The 17,374-nt window shown below is 51.8% G+C and overlaps 4 protein-coding genes and 1 non-coding gene across 5 annotated transcripts; 3 read left to right on the top strand and 2 right to left on the bottom strand.

Moving 5' to 3' along the window:
* Positions 1-971: 971 nt before the first annotated feature.
* On the top strand, positions 972-3,272 carry N0V96_002845 (uncharacterized protein; the record flags this gene model as incomplete). Its single annotated transcript, XM_053187104.2, has 3 exons — positions 972-1,414; positions 1,663-3,122; positions 3,181-3,272. 3 exons carry the CDS (start codon positions 972-974, stop codon positions 3,270-3,272), a joined length of 1,995 nt encoding a protein of 664 aa, XP_053054608.2.
* Positions 3,273-3,593: 321 nt separating this feature from the next.
* Positions 3,594-5,435, bottom strand: N0V96_002846 (uncharacterized protein; the record flags this gene model as incomplete). The annotated part of the gene is made up of 1 exon (XM_065756643.1): positions 3,594-5,435. One exon carries the CDS (start codon positions 5,433-5,435, stop codon positions 3,594-3,596), a length of 1,842 nt encoding a protein of 613 aa, XP_065615012.1.
* A 2,551-nt stretch (positions 5,436-7,986) lies between these two features.
* Positions 7,987-8,077, top strand: N0V96_002847. The gene has a single exon. It is a non-coding gene; the product is annotated as a tRNA-Val (tRNA).
* A 1,586-nt stretch (positions 8,078-9,663) lies between these two features.
* N0V96_002848 (uncharacterized protein) lies at positions 9,664-11,136 on the bottom strand (the record flags this gene model as incomplete). Its single annotated transcript, XM_053187102.1, has 4 exons — positions 9,664-10,301; positions 10,356-10,529; positions 10,590-10,917; positions 10,981-11,136. 4 exons carry the CDS (start codon positions 11,134-11,136, stop codon positions 9,664-9,666), a joined length of 1,296 nt encoding a protein of 431 aa, XP_053054606.1.
* Positions 11,137-15,538: 4,402 nt separating this feature from the next.
* On the top strand, positions 15,539-17,374 carry N0V96_002849 (uncharacterized protein; the record flags this gene model as incomplete). Its single annotated transcript, XM_053199297.1, has 3 exons — positions 15,539-15,612; positions 15,670-16,921; positions 17,066-17,374. The coding sequence occupies 3 exons, from the start codon at positions 15,539-15,541 to the stop codon at positions 17,372-17,374; spliced, it is 1,635 nt and encodes a 544-aa protein (XP_053043236.1).

The raw sequence follows: 17,374 nt of genomic DNA on the forward strand, positions 1-17,374 counted from the left end.
GCCTCTGCTTCGCTAAAACGGATCCACAGCTGAACATGGTCCAAGCTTTCGGCGTGGGAGTTCAGGGATCACCTTTCTTCGTCGTTGGTTTGTCTCTCTGTCTCTCCCAGACTCCCACTTCTCGACCTCCCACCCACGTGTGCCCGCTCAGACCCAATACCGACAGTCAAGACATTCTGCCTCAAAGCCACGCAGACATTGCTTTTTAGCGCCCTGTCAGATTTCGATAGTTCGAGAAGCCACGCAATAAATAGCAATCTTCATCCCCGCGAAATCGGTCTTGGATTCGCCACGGTTGTTTCTGACAAGTGTCAAGCGCATCTTCTGGCTTCAAGTTGAATCAAACCCACGGATGCCATCCAGACCCCTGGGAGACACACGGACGACGATGCAGTTATCCCTACCCACGTCTAGCGTATGTCAAGGTTTGTCCTCTGCAACCCTACCGATATGGAGCTGTAGGAATCAAGTGCTGTTTCCACCTCCATGGCGAGCCGACCATCATCTCCCGGTTGATCTCAATATAACCGCCTCAAGCAACGAGCCTGGCGTGTTTCGACTTTCGTTTTTTTCGTGGTTCCAACCAACCTACGTTCTATCCGCCCTCAAAGATGCGATTTCCGAACAATCTTTCCGAGGGTTCGCTGTCCTAGCGTGACCACCAGGCCCTGACAAGCTCCCGGATTTCTGGGCTCGCCTGTTTTTCATCTCGCCAAATTGCACTCAATAGTCTCCCCTGGCTAGCATCGCCCCAAATACCGTATCGGGTGCGAACCGTTTGGTACTGGTTCGTCGTAGAATGGGCCGTTGCCAGATTCGGTTCCCTGGCCCCGCGACATCTTTCCCCATCATCCCTCTTCTGATCCAACCTAAAAGAGGGCGTTTCCTCCCGACCTCGAAAGGTGACGGGTCTGTTCTCCGATCTTGATGGAAATCCGCATAGAAATGTCCACCTGCTAAGGTGACCGGTCATGGACTCCCCGGGACGCCAGTCCGGCACCAGCCTGGCCGACCTGATACGCACATCACAGCTTCTTACCGATCGATACAGTACCGTGGCCAATAGCCTCAATACGGCACCAGTGACGCTGTCTGATCTCGCCAAGGAGTGTCGCGCCGTGACAGATGCTCTGCGACGATTCAAGTACTTGCGCGAAACGATACCGGAAACCCTCGTTTTTGACCCAGTCCTTCTCGACCAATCCTGCCAGGATGCCTTGGACTCGATTAACACAGACTTGTTGTCTCTCGACTTCTACAGTACACGGATTCGCCCGGCGACGAGCGATAGTGCCGTCGACATGTCCTCGGGACAAATTACCATCATTTGGAACGAAGACTCCCTCAGGCAGATTCAACGCCAGCTGAAGACCAACCGTCAATCTCTTACATTTCTCCTTAATTGTGTTCCAAGGTATGTCAAACTCGGACCAGTTGCGCGGACGTTGCTCACCAAAACAGCGAACATGTGACATCCAAAAACCACTCTACCTTCATGCACTCATCCCGCCTAGTGTCGTGGGATTGTGCGATCAGCCCGGCAGTACTTAATAAAGGCAGTCGACTGCGTCTATCTACCATCGGTCCACGACCAAGGCCAGAGGCAGAAATTACTCCCGTCAATGATTCCTTCGAAGTCCGTTCGGCGCTAAAGAGACTCAGACCACCGCCGGGCATACTATATAAGCAGAGCATGCGAACAACGAAAGACTTACACGACGCAATCGATCGTGGAGACGAAGCCGCCGTGGTAAAGCTCTTGTTACAGCGCATTGATCCGAACGCGCCTCGCTTTGGCTCGAAACTTTGCCCTCTTCGTCGAGCTCTGAATCGTCAAATTCCATCTCTAGTCACTTTCATAGCTATCGCCGGAGCAGATCTCGAGAGTCGAGGAGACGAGGGCGACACAATCCTGATCACGGCAATCAAGTACGGATACTCCGACAAGGTTGTCTCGCTATTGTGCGAACTCGGTGCAGATGTCAATGCCGTCGATACACTGGGGTGCTCCGCAGTACACTACGCCGCCATGTCGGCCAAAGATGATACCTTGGAGGTACTCATCCGTGCTGGGGGTGAAGTTGACCGCAGAGATTTGGGAACAAGAACGCCTCTTATAGCAGCTGTTCAAAATTACCGCTTCAATGCTATCGAAAAGCTGCTCGAATATGGTGCGGACTTGGAAGCCCGACTACAAAATGGCAGAACAGCGCTCCATGTCGCCATATCTATGAGAAGCAGTCCGATGACGGAATTCTTATCGGATCAGGGCGCCTACCTCGATCGACGTGTCAATGAACACACCGCCTTGACGTACGCAATATCTACAGCTTGTCCAGATATCGCTGAGGTGCTGATCGGAGCCGGGGCTGACGTCAACTTGCCGAGCTCAAAGGGCAACTTTCCGTTGCTCGCAGCTGCTTCAGCCGGGGACTTACTCACCATGAAGCTTCTCCTCTCTAGGGGTGCCAATTTTGATGCTACCGGTAGCGAGGGGTACCTACCCATTCACATGGCAGCCCATAAGAACCGAGTCGAGGTGCTGCAACTTCTTTTTAAAGCCGGATCACAGATTGACCCAACGACAGAACATGGAGAAACACCTCTCACGATCGCGATGCACTTGGGATGCTTCGAGGCTGCTCAATATTTGATCGAGGTCGGTGCCGAGGTAGACCACTCCGCTCCTGGCGCAGAGAGAATCATATGCCAAGCTCTCAAAGCCGGCAATACGCGAATTGCGATGGCCCTCATCCGTGGTGGTGCAGACCTCACGACCCCGTTGTTGCGAAATTCCAGCATGACGCCGCTACATCTTGCAGCCCACTACGGACAGAACGACGTTCTTGCGACGATGATCAGTACGGGCGTCGACCTCGACACTAGGACCTGGCCAGGGTTCACTCCACTCTTCGCTGCCGTGAGGGCAGGACACCTCGACACTGTGCGACTTCTCCTCGCCGCCGGAGCGTATCTCAGAGCTCGGTCAATGTCAGGGGCGAACCTGATGTTCTTCGGCACAGCGTATCCCGCAATGATAAAGCTTCTGATGGACCTTGGACTAGATGTTCGTGAACGCGATCATCACGGCGCAACACCGCTGCATTATGCGGCTGTCAAGGGTCAGTACGCGACAGTGAAGCTATTGTTACAACATGGCGCGAGGTTAGTCCATGCCAGCGCCGTCTTCGAGTCTCTTCAAGACTATCAAACGAAAGCGAAGTATCGTCAAGGTACTGCTGCAGGCCTCGCCAGACAGAAAGGTCACTTGAAACTTGCACGACTTATTGAGGGATGGAAATTCAAGACTTGATGCGCAGGTATCCTCTTTGCTTTCACTTTTGGTTCACACTAGTAGCGCCTTTCCTATGTCGACCAAAGATCTACCTTGATATCAGAAGATACCCAACGCTTGCACGTAAGCGTTTTATCAACGCGACGTGGTCATTAACACTGGCCTATACGCCGTTTTCCTACCACAATACAATATCTACTCTTTCTTCAAACCATATAAGTCATGCAACTTGGTCCAGAACTGGGGAGCGTTGGCAGAATCACAACGTGCAGCTTTCTACTATTCACCATCTCGACCACTAGAAATGCGGAAAGAAATCAGACCACTCCGGTGTCTCATACAACAACGCAGGAGCCTCTCGCAGATTGATAAACGCCTCAATGACCAAGAACACTCTCGCGACAACAAACAGCAGCAGAACAAAACAAAGAACAAAGGTTTTTGCTCTCTTCATCCACGGTTTCTGGTACGTCGTCCCCGCTAGTTGCGCCCCTGGTGCTGCACCAGAAACGAACACGTCAAACCGCGGCCAAACCTGCCGAGCGAGGAAGAAGACCCATAGCACCACGCCCGAGGACGTGATTACCAAAGACGCAGCCAGCCAGAGAGTCCGCTCAATCGTCGTCGGAAAGTGGTCGAGCCAGCCCGCGAGGTGGAGGCCGCCATACGCCGCTGCCGTCAGAGCGAGGACCGACCGCAGGACGTCACGGTGGATATTGACTTGGCCCAGCCCAAGGTTCGACATGGACGGGAAGTTGACTATGTGAGGTATGAGGTAATCCGTCTCGCCGAGGAACACGCCAACCGTCGGCACGGAGGTGAAGTAGAATTGAGCATACGTCGGCCGGGAAATGCATTCTGCCCAGAGAGAATCTGCGGTTGACGCAGCTTGTGCCAAACGTCCTAGGTTGACGGGCAAGTGAGGTTTCTCATGTCCTTGGACATCTGCAAAAAGTCTTCGACAATAGATCGTACCGTGCCGGAGACTGAGCTCGGTGTAAGGCGAAGCGAAGTATGTCTGCTGGCATTCCGGGGAAACCGTAGGTTTCGCCTGGTCGATGTGGTACATATAGGCGCTTCGAGATACTCTTTTCCGCTGAATGTCGACGTCCACAGGTGACGAGTAGGGACGGAGGTCACTTACGTCGAAGCCGAGAAACCTGGAGGGCTCCCTGGTGCCAGGTGATCCAATGGATAAATGAGTCGTGATGAGGATCTTGTCCCTGTTTTCCTTTCTGGCCCCTTCCGCGCCCACGTCTTCGGGCGGTATGTACATGAAGCACCGGATCTCAGTGACGCCATTAACTGCGCTCATCGACGAGCAAAACATCATCAACGCCATGGCTTTCTCGTTCCCCTCGTCCAGGATAGTGGGATCGAGCACATCCAGGGGCTTACTCCACCAGAGCAGATAAAGCAGCGCAGCGCAAGCGACGTGCCCGCAGGTGTTGATCTCGAGCAGCGAAACGGGCAGTTTCTTGATGAGGCGGCCGATGACTTGGGCGACCATCCACCAGGCCTGTATGCACACCAGCGACTTGGCCATCCAATCCGCCTTGCTCTTGTCCTGGATCTGCGACTCGTGAATCTGCGGCAGCTTGCCGATGAAGGACAAGAGCCTGATGCCCTCCGGCGTAACAGTAACTCTCCTCAGCGCCGTTTCGTCCTCGGCAGACGGCACATTGATGACAAACCCTCCCATCACGGCGTAGAAACACTGCGTCATGTCCCACGTATGCCTCGAAAACGACCTCGTCTCCTCCCTATCGCAAGACATGCCATCTGCACCTGCACCACCTTTCCGATCCGCAGCATCCTTCTCAATCTCCCTCTTGAGCCATCGTGCTACGATATACTGCGCCGCCGCCGTGGCGACCACAAGCTCCGGCGCGAAGATGCCGTAGAGGACCCACTTTGTCCGTTCCAACGACCGGCTCCGGAGGGTGGAGCGGGCAGCAGGGACGTTGAGGTGGAGGGCCGTCCAGACGCATATCGTGAGGGTGAGGACGCAAGAGCAGATCAGGCCAAAGGTGCCGCGGCCGTTTGGTTCGGGAACCCAGTTCGTCATGGACGAGGGAGGGGTCGCTGCTGCGGTGAGAGGTGAGAGGAGGAGTAGGTAGGTTGCGATGGAGGGGATCATGCAGGCGGCTGGGTATGACTGTGATGCATGATCGCGGGCTTTGCTTGGGGTTGTCTCGCTGAGTCTGGAGTTGTTCTAGCAAAGATGTTCTCAAGACAGCCAGGGACTTTGTCGTCGTCTAACATACTCTTAGGGGAATCTTCGAGAGCGAGACCGTGGGAGCTGAACCCCACGCTGACGGCACGCGCCGGGTGCGCCTTACCGGCGGTGCATAGAGCTAGAAGCTGAAGCAGGGCATCGCCACCACCAACCAGGGTTCAGAGGCTGCAGAGCCAATGAGCAACGAATCACACTGCACTGCGATAAGACGACGACCATAGTCATTGGACATGGAAATGGATATATGCGTTTTGTGGCGTTTTACCCACGTATTATTGGCAACCCTTTTCCAAATGCTTCACCAGAAACTCTGTTAATCCACGGGTTGCCTCCTTGATCATGACTTGGGTACAATGGCAAGCGAGATGTTGTAACGGACGACACTATGTACATATGGCATTGCGCCACGTAAACTAAGGTTTCTCATTGTTAGCCGTGACTGCCGACAGAAGCAGAGGTGCCGGACAGATGTGGAAGATTTCGAAGCAGAAGAATGGATGAGATTCAGATAGATCATCCTCAAGGAACTCCCAAGTGAGAGTATGTATTTGGTACAGCTTAAATGATCAAAATAAGTTCCCTCAAGAGTGCACTTGCATTAAGCAATACTCTCGTCCTCCTAATGAACACCTCACTTCGTACAACAAGTGAACTAGACCAGAAATCAGCAATCGATCCGAACCAAGTCTACAAAAGCCAAGCTACCTCCACTGTTGTTGTGCAGATGCCCTTCTCATGTCGGATATTCCTGGCAATGTACTCTCCAAACCTTTGGCCTGAGTTGCACCCCACAGAAGGTTCAAAGCACATGCCCATGCCGTACAGGGTACTCGATGTCGCGCGGCACGATGCCGGCGTCGGAGCGGCGTGAGCCGTCGCAATGACGGTCGTAAGAACAGCCAAAGAAGAAAGCAAGAATGGAAACATGGTGAAAGGTTAATGAGTGTAGCGTAGTGTGAGTTGAAGAAAACAAAAAGATTGGCTAGCAGTTTGAAGGTTCGCTACTCCACACCAACATATATAAAAGTACACGATACAGTATCCTAGTCCCAAACTTATTGCACATGAATGAACAACTTCTCTCGTTAATCAAAATCACTCAAATACGAAAAGAAGCTCGCAAGTGGAAACGTACGGGGAGCGGACTTAAGGCGTTGCTGCGGGCCCGTGTCGTACATGGTCTCTTTGAGAGGAAGCCGAAGACCGAATCAACGATCGGTCTGATTTATGAGGGTCAAGACTACAGGGTAAATATGGACATGTCTGATCTTTGCATCGCAGCTGCGTGCCCTCTGACCCCTCTCTAATTAGAAGTCGCAAACGAATTCGATTAAAGGTGGGAATGATGAGCATAAACTGGCTTCATCCGGCTCCGTGCGTACTTGGCGGTCGACGGGACTGGAAGTTAAATTAACACAATTGACGAGGATTACATTGTTATATATTGTAGAGAAATGATGTTGTGCAGTCATTCGTCGTGTCGGTCAATTATGTGGACAAAATCTAGTCAGTATTCTCTGGTGCTGTTCCCTGACTCATGGCACATTAGCTTAGATGCTTTTACAAGGTGCCAACGTCTTATGCTTGGTTCTATCAGAACCCTTTGGTATATCACTAATGACAAATTGTTGCATTGCAAACTACAAGTTCCACTTATGTAAGAGAGCCATATAGGCGGATTTTGCCAACGAGAGGAATCCCCGACTTTAGCACTTTACACACTGGTAGCTTACATGAAGCGTCATGATCGCTAGAAATGTCGCCAAGAATAGTATCACAGCTTTTTCCTATAGGTTTCTTATTTCATTGTTCTTTCACCAGCGCATAAGGAGACCTCTTTCGCATAGTTCGCTCACTTCCGACCTCAACACCAGTACCTTACCCCCGGGTGGTACCTGTCTTTGAAGCGTCCAAGTTCGATTTCAGCCTGCAATTCTCTTTTTCTAAATTCCTTCAACTCAATATTACTATTGGTCTTTCCGGAGTATACTGTGAAAGTTTCTTCTAAGGAACTAATTGATATATCTCTAGGGCGGTTCCATCAATTGGATAATCATAGACCTAGGTACTTGGCCAAGCCGTTAAAAGTACTTTCTAACACCCGCTACCTAGGGTACAAGAACTTGACATTTCAAAAGTTCTCACCGCACACACTTGGGATTAATCGGCCAGCATGAACGACTGCTCGAAGCTACAGAGTCGACATTCTGATACGGTCGCAGTGTAATCATGTGACACTTGATGGCACGCTGACGTCTCGCGCCAGCAAGCATCACGAGTTCTGGCTCCCGATGGTACGCATTTTCAATCTTTTCCACACGTTCTTGGTCAGGGAGACGATGTGAAGCCTCTCATTTGGTCGTAAAACCAAGACAGATCACGAGCAGTTATCCACTTCGGAGACCTGCATCACCTTAGACCCAGAACGGCCGCATATCCACCATCGCCATCCGGCTGTGTGTTCTAGTGGATGATGATTTCTCGTTCACAATTACGTGCACTTGATCCCGAGAAGGTCGCAGGTTCGAGCCCTGCCACGGTCATAGCATCATTTTTGGAACTGTGCTCTGACACTTGTCCTGTCCAAGACTTTGAATCTACCGCATGTTTTGATGACTTGCAGCTTGTAGGTTGTACGTCCTGGTATCTCCTCAGAGTTTCTGATCACTACCAGAGCTATGTCTTGTTAATGAAACCAACAACCAGGCTTTTTTGCCAGGCTGTCGGCCTATGTTTTGGTTGACTGGTATCGCTTCAAATTCATACATCAAGGCTGCAAAGCACAATACTGATTAGCAGTGTAGCTGCTCATTGAACATTACTTGATTATCTGCCTTGTCCTCAGGCCTGTTTTAAGATCCTAGCGTCGTTTTGGCCCTCATTCCTTTGCTAGTCGCCCATGTCAATATTAAGACCAATGGAGGAGCCTGCTCATCGAGATACCAAGACAGCCCTCAGTCCAGAAAGTCCCTTCGAGCTACCCGATTACAAGACTTCTTGAGCTAGTAAGCTGCCGATGGTGCCTCTCGAGATATGGTTCTTTCTGTCCCTGTCCCATGCGCAGGACTGCGTTTCCCGGATAACTCAGTTGCAATCCCGCCGCCGAACCCAGCCTCTTCAAAAATGGTCCTCCTCTTTTTGCGTCCCAAGTAAACCAAGGCTAGTACCAGGAGGACGGCCGCAACCACTGCAACGGCAATACCTGTTATGGCTCCAGTCGACATCCCGCTCTTTGTTGATACTGTGTCACCAAGTTGATCATGTTGCCCCACAGAGGCGTTTCTTGCCGATACATGCTGCTCGATGGCAACTTCAATGGTTCTTGGTACGCTGGAGGTAGACAAGGGCCCTGTGGTAGGACCTCGTCTCTTGGCTACATGACCACAGGCTGACGATACAGCATCTCGAGCTCCTGTCGAGATCAGGTTGTCAGATGGTGTAGGAAAAGGCCAATTGGTTGTAAGACTTACTCGAAATGTTTACTGGTGTACGTGCAGCCAGACATGATATCAGAACCAATGCCATGGCCTCCTGCTTGTCTGTGTCACATGGACAGTGCACATTGTCGAGTCCACAGCCGATTCCCAAGATGCCGTCTCTGATACAAGGAACATCATAGGTTGATTGGTATCCAAAGTCCCCCGCATTTGTCGCGCGTAATGAGTAGACAAGGTCGAGAACAGGTAGCTTCATGCTGGGACAAAATTGGATCTCATGTACGAGAGAAGAGAAGATGCATCACGGAAAAGGTGCATGCCCAAAGGATAATCGGAAGCATCCAGTAGCATCATATTATTCTGGTTGCTGGCCTACCGTGACTACGAAGCCAAGCTGAGCCGTCTGGGGAATTGGAGCGCGACGGTTATTGGAGACGGTGCGCGCCACGGTGACGATCTTCAAATCTAAACAAGCCACAGGTTTCCAGTTTCCCCTCCTTTGTCCAGGTCGAGGACCAATCAACCCCCTTCTACTAGAATTGAAGAAGAAAGCATGTTCCGGCAATTGGAATCACGGGTATGCGGTTTCGACTAGTCTCTCTACCAAGCTAAGCAAGCTTGGAGGCAGCTCCCTCTCTTTTTTCCTTTTTAGCAGACCGCCCTTCCTTGATGCACCATTGTCCCATGCAGCCTTAAAAGACAGTGCCATCGCTCTTGATGAGAATTGGGCTGGACTTAGTCTGCGGCCGGAACTTTGCTGCCGTCTCCCGCCCAGATTTCCATGTCCCTGCCTCGAGCAGCTGTGCCATGCTCAGCTCGACACCCTCTCCCATGCGAGATTGAATCTTGCCATAGAGGCTATCGATCAGCACCAACGTCATGGCCCTCCATTCCACGATGACATCGTCGCCAGCCTCGAACATTGGCAGCTCGCTGCCTGATGCGTTCAGGCCTCGCTCCAGTGTCTCCTTCTTCAGGGCCAGAACGCCCATATCGACGAACAGGCCGCCGTTGCGGTACTCTGGCAAGGCCGTGAGAGAGTCAGCATTGACCCACTCCAGACCGAGGACCCGTTGGAATGGAACCATGAGGGAGTAGGTGAGCCACTGTGTCAGTTTGTGGAAGGGTTGGATGCCGGCCGCAGGGGAGTCGGAACTGCCGGCCTCTGCTCCCTTGCGTAAAGTACTCAACGGCCAGGCATCGCCGATGGGCGTTCCGCCAATAGTTGTGCGATCCTTGGGCCAAGCAGGAATCAAAAGAGTCTGGAGAATGTCCCAGAGATAGAGTACATCAATTTTGGAGGACCCATTGGCAGATTTGATCAGGTAGTCTACTCGTCTTTAGCACGCAGCAAGTATCTCAGGGGCAGCGGCATCAAACGCACCGACGAGGTTGCCTGGGCGGCCTTCAGCTCCAAATACTTCGGGATGGGCCAAAAGCGACTGTCCTAAGCTCCGGAGCAGACCGGCGCGAGAGTCAACTCCCAGCATGGGGTTGCTGTCTGAAACTTGGAAACCCTCTGCAAGTGCACTTGTCTCCAAGCGTTCCAGGCCCTTTCCTGTGAGTGGGAGTGATCAGAAGATGTCTGTAATGCTGATTTAAAGATTGCAATAATTACCATCGACTATAGGGTTGGCTTTGTCAGTTGACGTTGTGTAGGCCAGGGCGTTGAACATGTGGAGACTAGCCACGGCGATGCCCTCGCTGCGCTCATAAACCTGGTCGGTCTTTGGCTCCTTGTATCGCCAATGATCACCTGCACCGGCGTCCAAGAGCACGGATACAAAAAAGAGGTCGATGAGACGACGGGTGACCTCGGTCTTATCGCTTCCACTTGCCTTCCACTCTTCTATAATGTTGGTAACGCGGGGCACATTGCCGACTTCAAAGTGCTGCCAACGACCATGAGGAGGGATTGTGTGGAATTTGTCCGGGCCATAGTCACGCTAAAGAGCTCGGGTTAGGCCTATGACATAAAGTTTCGAATTCAAAACGAAATCAATTCTTACCTTGATAACTGAAGCCACGAAATCGACCACCTCATCCAGCTTATCTTCCCGGACTTCAAAGTGGCTCAAGTTCCCAGCTTTGGCGACATCCCCAACGATCTTCGCCCGCTCCCGGATGGCGCGCAGGGAGAGAAGGTACTTGACTTCGGAATCCATTGTGATAAATCTGAATAAGTGGATGTGAGAATTGGTATGAAGGTATTGAGAAACCCCCGTGAGCGATGTATGCACGACGACAAAGGACAAGCAGGGCGACTCCGCACTTATCTAATAGGAGTCGCGGGGGAGCTCCGACGATGTCACTGAGGAGACGGTGGGCACCTGCGACGGCACCCGGAGCGCCTTATCGGCCTAATAAACACTGAGACACTAACACCATATCGGGCGCCGGCGGGTACTGGCGGCCCTCGCATTGCATTCAGGCACTAATGCCTATTACCTGCCTGCCAAGTGATCTCTGACGTTGTAAAGTACGACATTTAGGTAATTCATTAATCACAACATAGCCTCTATTCCTGGTTCAATTGTTTACAGCAGAATATCTTAAATCACAGATCCCGATGTCTTGACGTTACCGTCACCCACGGCTAAGAATAAAGTTTAACCAACCCAAGTGGGGGCATGATGAAGTGATTCAGGGTCCAGGGACTATGGTGCTCAAGGTAAAAAATTAACATATGGCATGTTGTCTTCCGTTCTACAGGTTCAATAGGATTACTTATAATCCAGTGAAAGTATCTATATCGCTTCTTTGCGGAGGGTGTGCGAACAGAGACACCGTTTTCTGAATGTCGTCCCAGGTGCCTGCTTATAATGGACGAAGTAGGATGATGTCACAACCCGCGCTCTAAGGGAATCACAAGAAATATAATGAATGAATTTATGGTAGACCAATGTTATGGTACAACGGTGATTTTTCTCTTGCTCACAATGCAAGCTCAGAAGGTCACCCAACTTGCCAAACCTACGTTAGACCGACATCCTCGCGGAATCACCAATTGATGTTGTCAGTGTGAGTCAATCACACCAGCAAATTAGGAATGAGTTATTTTAGACAAGCTGCAGCGTAAGTTTCTTTTAATCTAGAAAGACTAACATATAAATCGTATAGCGAAATTGTCATGCGTTTACTATCACTTCTGTAGTTACACAGCACTACACATATTGATCAAAGAGAAGGAAATATGATATCTGCTATCGAAGCCATCTTTACACAATTCCTCACATCAAAAGTCAGAACTCTCAGTCGATAGGATGTTACTCACGATGTTCGCGAACACTTGAAATAGAGGTCACATATAGATCACGTGCTAGGCGGCCTCCGACTAAGGACATTCAGCCTCATTTCAATCAAACACCCATATCTGCGCCTGAAAAGTTTCTTCCGGCCGCTCTTCAAATTCCCGGTAGAGTCTAGAAAATCCAGTAAACTCGCAATCAAGCCCGATCTAAATTCCTTGTCTCCAAAAAGATTGCCTGGAATCCTCTGAAGTAGGATATCATCCAACCAAATCGGACAGCGAAATGGATGGATTCTACGCCGAACGACATTTTCCCCACCCATGGCGCAGCGAATCTTTGCAACCTGCCGATTTTCCCGCATTCTCGACCGCGGGTCACACGTGTCATCATTGTGCTTCAGCTCTTATATCAACATCAAGCGTTGCCCCCGAGAGAATCAATAGATGGATGTCGCTACATAGCGACCCACTGAAGACACGCCAACGAGGGAGCCTTAGGTGGAGGAACCTTTTGCCTCATAACATGCGGCAGGTTGCCGCTGCTAACGCTGCAGGATGTCCATTCTTCATTTGGATATGGGGACAGGTAGAGAAGTCCAGGACACCGCCTGAGCAGCTCTTGCGGACAAGGATTTGCTTGGTGATTGAATCTGTCAATGGAGTCATCTCCGACGCCACTAAATGCTCGATCTTTCTGTCGACGAGCGACTACTCTTGGAGTCCAACAGGGGGGACTTTTGACATTGAGTCTGACGCGTGTATGTTGAGTTTCTATTCTATTGGTGGTAGCGCTCATTATCGATTTGTCTTGCTGAGGCTGTACAGATGACCCCTGCGCGGATGATGCCGTGGGGCAAACCATAGATGGCGGTACCTTTTCAGAGAGCGGCATCGCTCAAATTCGTCGTCGACTCCAGGTATGCCTTGAATCACACCCGTCTTGTCGACAAGGAACAGGTACTCGGCCTCTGCGGTTCATCGAACTATCCCCCGGGGACGAGAAAACTGTCCGTATCAGACAAGCCCATAGCACAAGAGTTGATCCATACGTTGCTCTCTCCTATTGCTGGGGCCTGGACCAGACCATCAAGACCACTACAGTCAACTTGGCTCGACATCAGAGAGGAATAGAAGTCAGAAACCTGCCAAAAACTATACAGGACGCGATCCATGTCACCCGACAATTGGGTGTAAAACTCCTCTGGGTTGACAGCCTCTGCATTGTTCAAAACGATCCTGCCCTTTTAGCCAGAGAGGTCGGTGATATGGCTCATTACTACGCCAACTCTATCATCACAATTTCTGCGGCAGTAGCGAAAAGTTGTGCTGAAGGTTTCCTCAACCCGCCTAACACGACAGGACCGGATGGTTATGTAGGATTCTACTTCCCTTTTTCTGGTGACCCTCGCCCTGATAACTCGTTCAAGAGACGCTTCAAGCTCTTCCGTGGTGAGGCGCGAGACGAGATTGACCATATCGATACCCGGGCTTGGACATTGCAAGAGTCTCTGTTGGCCACTCGGTTGGTCTCATTTGGCACTCGCCGGATATCCTGGGCTTGTATGACCACTAGGTTCGGTCCAAGCTCAGGTGCTGCATCACTCCGGGATAACATGTTCAAGACCCGCCACTGGGTGGGATACAGGGATAGGATCGCCCACAACATAAGCTATGGCTGTAACCCAAGAAACCCCGAGCATCTAATCTCAGATCTTCATGCTATTCTTTATCCACCTCTCGAAGCAATCTTCCAGCTATGGTCCAAGGTTGTGGAAGAGTTCTCGCAGCGGACACTTTCCGTTCCTGGAGACCGGCTGTTGGCCATCTCAGGAGTTGCCCAAACACTTGGAAACTTGGTCAACCCGCTGGGAGATATCGACACATCTCCATACGCTGCGGGCTTATGGAATACGCCTCTCCTCCCACTACAACTCTTATGGATGCCAAAGAAGCCCCTCACTCCGCAGCTGTCTTCCTCCTACATAGCGCCGTCTTGGTCCTGGGCGAGCTTTCCAGGAGCCGTCGTCTGGCACTTGCCTGACTTAACCCACCTTGACTCATGGACACATACACAATCTGAACAGGAAAAGAAAATGCCCTCGCTGTTAGATAGCGAAGACTTCGTTAACTATACGAAGCTAGCAATTACATCGCGGGCGAACGGCATAGGTCTCTCGCCATTGCCGGAATTGGTCGCTGTCTCAGTGGAGCCTGTCATCGACGTCGCACCATATGGAGGCGTCGTATCAGGATGCATCACCTTACGAGGCAAGGCTTTTAGCCGTATGAACGAAGTTGTTACGCCTTGGCATATCCAAATGCGCTTCGACTCTGGAGCAGAGTTGCACTCGTTGAAAGACTTGCCTTCGGAGTTCATTTGTTTCCATATACTTGGCTATGTGATAGAAGACGACATTCCGCTAGATCATCACGACCAGCTTCTAGGCAAAAACTCACAAGGTTTGATTCTTGGAAGGGCGCAAGATGGGACATACCGTCGTGTTGGACTCTACGTAGGCCTGGACATAGGCGACCGTCTGCGCATGATGGAAAGTATGATAGAGGTCACACTACACTAGAACCTAGGCCGCAAGGCTATGCGAATGATAATGGAAGCCAAAAAAGACATCGAATCGTGTTGTAAGCGCTCTACGCTTACAGGTGAGATGGGTTGGCATTGACTTTAAGTTTCACTGGTCTGAAAGACGGAGAAATGCACTGTTTGAAGGTTCAAGATCCAGGTGGCTGGCAGGCCGACGAATCAATCAGTTTTTCAAAGTATCCATCATATCTTGTTCTGAGCTGAGATCGATGTTGATGTTATGGAAAAACCGACCGGGCCATATACAAAACGATAAGGCTTAGCCCAGCGAGCATCGTAAAGCAAAAGCGATGCCAAGGACATTGAGATAGAGAATGCAGTACAGAGCAACGGTATAACACATTTCCGCCTATCACTTTGATGCCCATGACGTGATTGGCAGGGCATCCGCAGCTCCATTCAAGGTGGGATCTGCTCACGGATCGGAAAGCGCCTGCAAATCTGTCTTTACCCGGCCAATTTTCCCCCGCGATGATATACCCCGCGTCGCGGACCCATCACCGCGCGCATCGGGGGTTCGCCCGGACAGGCCCGAAGGCCGGGTGGAAGCTAGGACACTTGTATACAGGGGTGTTCTGACTTATTAGAGCTGAGAATTCGCACTCCTCGTCTGTCGCTTGTATAAGAGAGGCCGAGCTCCGTTTACAGACGTGTAAGTCTTTGTGAGGTCGGCTGCAAGTTGGAAGTAGAAAAGCTACATCTCTGACTTGACGCGATGAAGCTCCTCGCAAGAGCGACGCTGCTCCTAGCAGCTGTCGTATCAGCCATCAAGAACCCAATTCTTCCAGGGTCAAGCCCCCAATCCTCTTCCATAACCTCAAGACAAACTCACTAATACATCCCCAGATGGAACCCCGACCCAGCCATCCTCCGCGTACAAGACACCTACTACATGGCCGTCTCCTCCTTCACCTATTACCCGGGCATCCCAATCTACAAGTCCACCGACCTCGCAAACTGGAACCTCGTCTCCCACGCCCTCCAAGACCCCTCCGTTCTCGCCCTCTACGGCGTCTCCGCCGGCGAGGGCGTCTGGGCCCCTTCCTTCTCCCACTACAATGGCCTCTTCTACATCACCTCCATGACGCGATGGGGCTCCGACCCGGACTCCCGCCCCTGGCCGCGGATATGGTACATCTCCTCCCCGGACCTGATCACCTGGTCCCCCCTAACCTGGGCGGAGCCCTATGGCATCGACCCGGATCTATTTCACGACCCGGCCACGGGGAAGTCTTATCTCAACCTCATGGGGCCTAATAATAACTACGACCGTCTATGGGGCATAACGCAGTGCGAAATCGACCTCGGCACGGGGAAGTGCGTCGGTCCCTACGGCAATATCTGGAACGGTACGCTTCCGCAGCTACCCAGCTCCAGACCGGAAGGTCCCAAAATGTTCAAGCGCGGGGAGTGGTATTACCTCCTCCTAGCGGAAGGCGGCACGAGTACAGGCCACCGCGCGACGATAGGCCGCTCAAAGTCACCTCAGGGGCCATGGGAATCTTCCCCGACGAACCCGCTCATCTACAACGGCGCCGACCAGAAGCTCACGGTGCAGTCGACTGGTCATGCGACGTTTACTGACACGCCGGACGGAGAGTGGTACGCCTCCCTGTTAGCAAGGCGGAACGTGAAGGGTGCGTCGCCGCTCGGTCGCGAGGCGTTTCTGGTGAAGGTAGAATGGGAGGATGGGTGGCCGACGATGAATGGCGGAAAGCCTCTATTGCTGAGTGAGAGTGTCGACGGGCCTGATCAGGAGTATCCCAAGGCGAAATGGGTTGACGAGTTCACGGGCACAAAGTTGGGAATCGGTTGGTACCAGCAGCGGACGCCTTACACGGAGAACTTCCGGCTCAGGGGTGCGGCGCCGGCGCGTGGGCTTGGGAAGAGAGTGGTTGCCAACGACTCGGGGATCGTGTTCAATCCCAACGTCTTCACGCTCGGAGACCGGGATACCGCGGCTGCTGTACTTCGCAAGCAGACGTCGTTGAACATGACTTTCTCAGCTAGGCTGTCGTCGACGTCAGCTGAAATGGGACCGAGGCAGTCGGTTGGAATTGCTTCGTATCTGAGTGAAGTCAATCATCAAGATATTGGCGTAAGAGGATGCTGGAATACGACAGGACTGTGTTTATATGTTGACCTCTGCCGACTTCCACCGGTCCGACAACTCGACCTAATGTAGGTTCTCTCGCATTCTCAAGTTAATAGCTACGTACCGATCTTCTTACCTTACCTCTAGTCAACCGAATACCCTCTTAACGAGCCAACGATCCCCGCAGATTTAACGCTTCATATTCGTGCCTCACCACTGGAGTACTCCCTCGGCTACTCGCGCAGCAACGCGACCTCGCCCACGTGGTTGAAGTCATTCAACTCCAAGCAGATGGGCTCGAACCCCGGGTATCCCAACTTTGAGGGCTCCATGTTCGCCCTCTTCGCCAGCGGTAATGGAGAGCCGTGGCCGCACGACGCTCCTGAGGTGGGCTTCAACCGCGTCGAGGAGGTATACTTTGACGAGGGTCTACCGGATTATGATAATTGGGCGTAA

This window comes from Colletotrichum fioriniae (genome assembly GCF_027942845.1).
Source record: "Colletotrichum fioriniae strain IMI 355084 chromosome Unknown scaffold_2, whole genome shotgun sequence".
NCBI lineage: Eukaryota > Fungi > Ascomycota > Sordariomycetes > Glomerellales > Glomerellaceae > Colletotrichum > Colletotrichum fioriniae.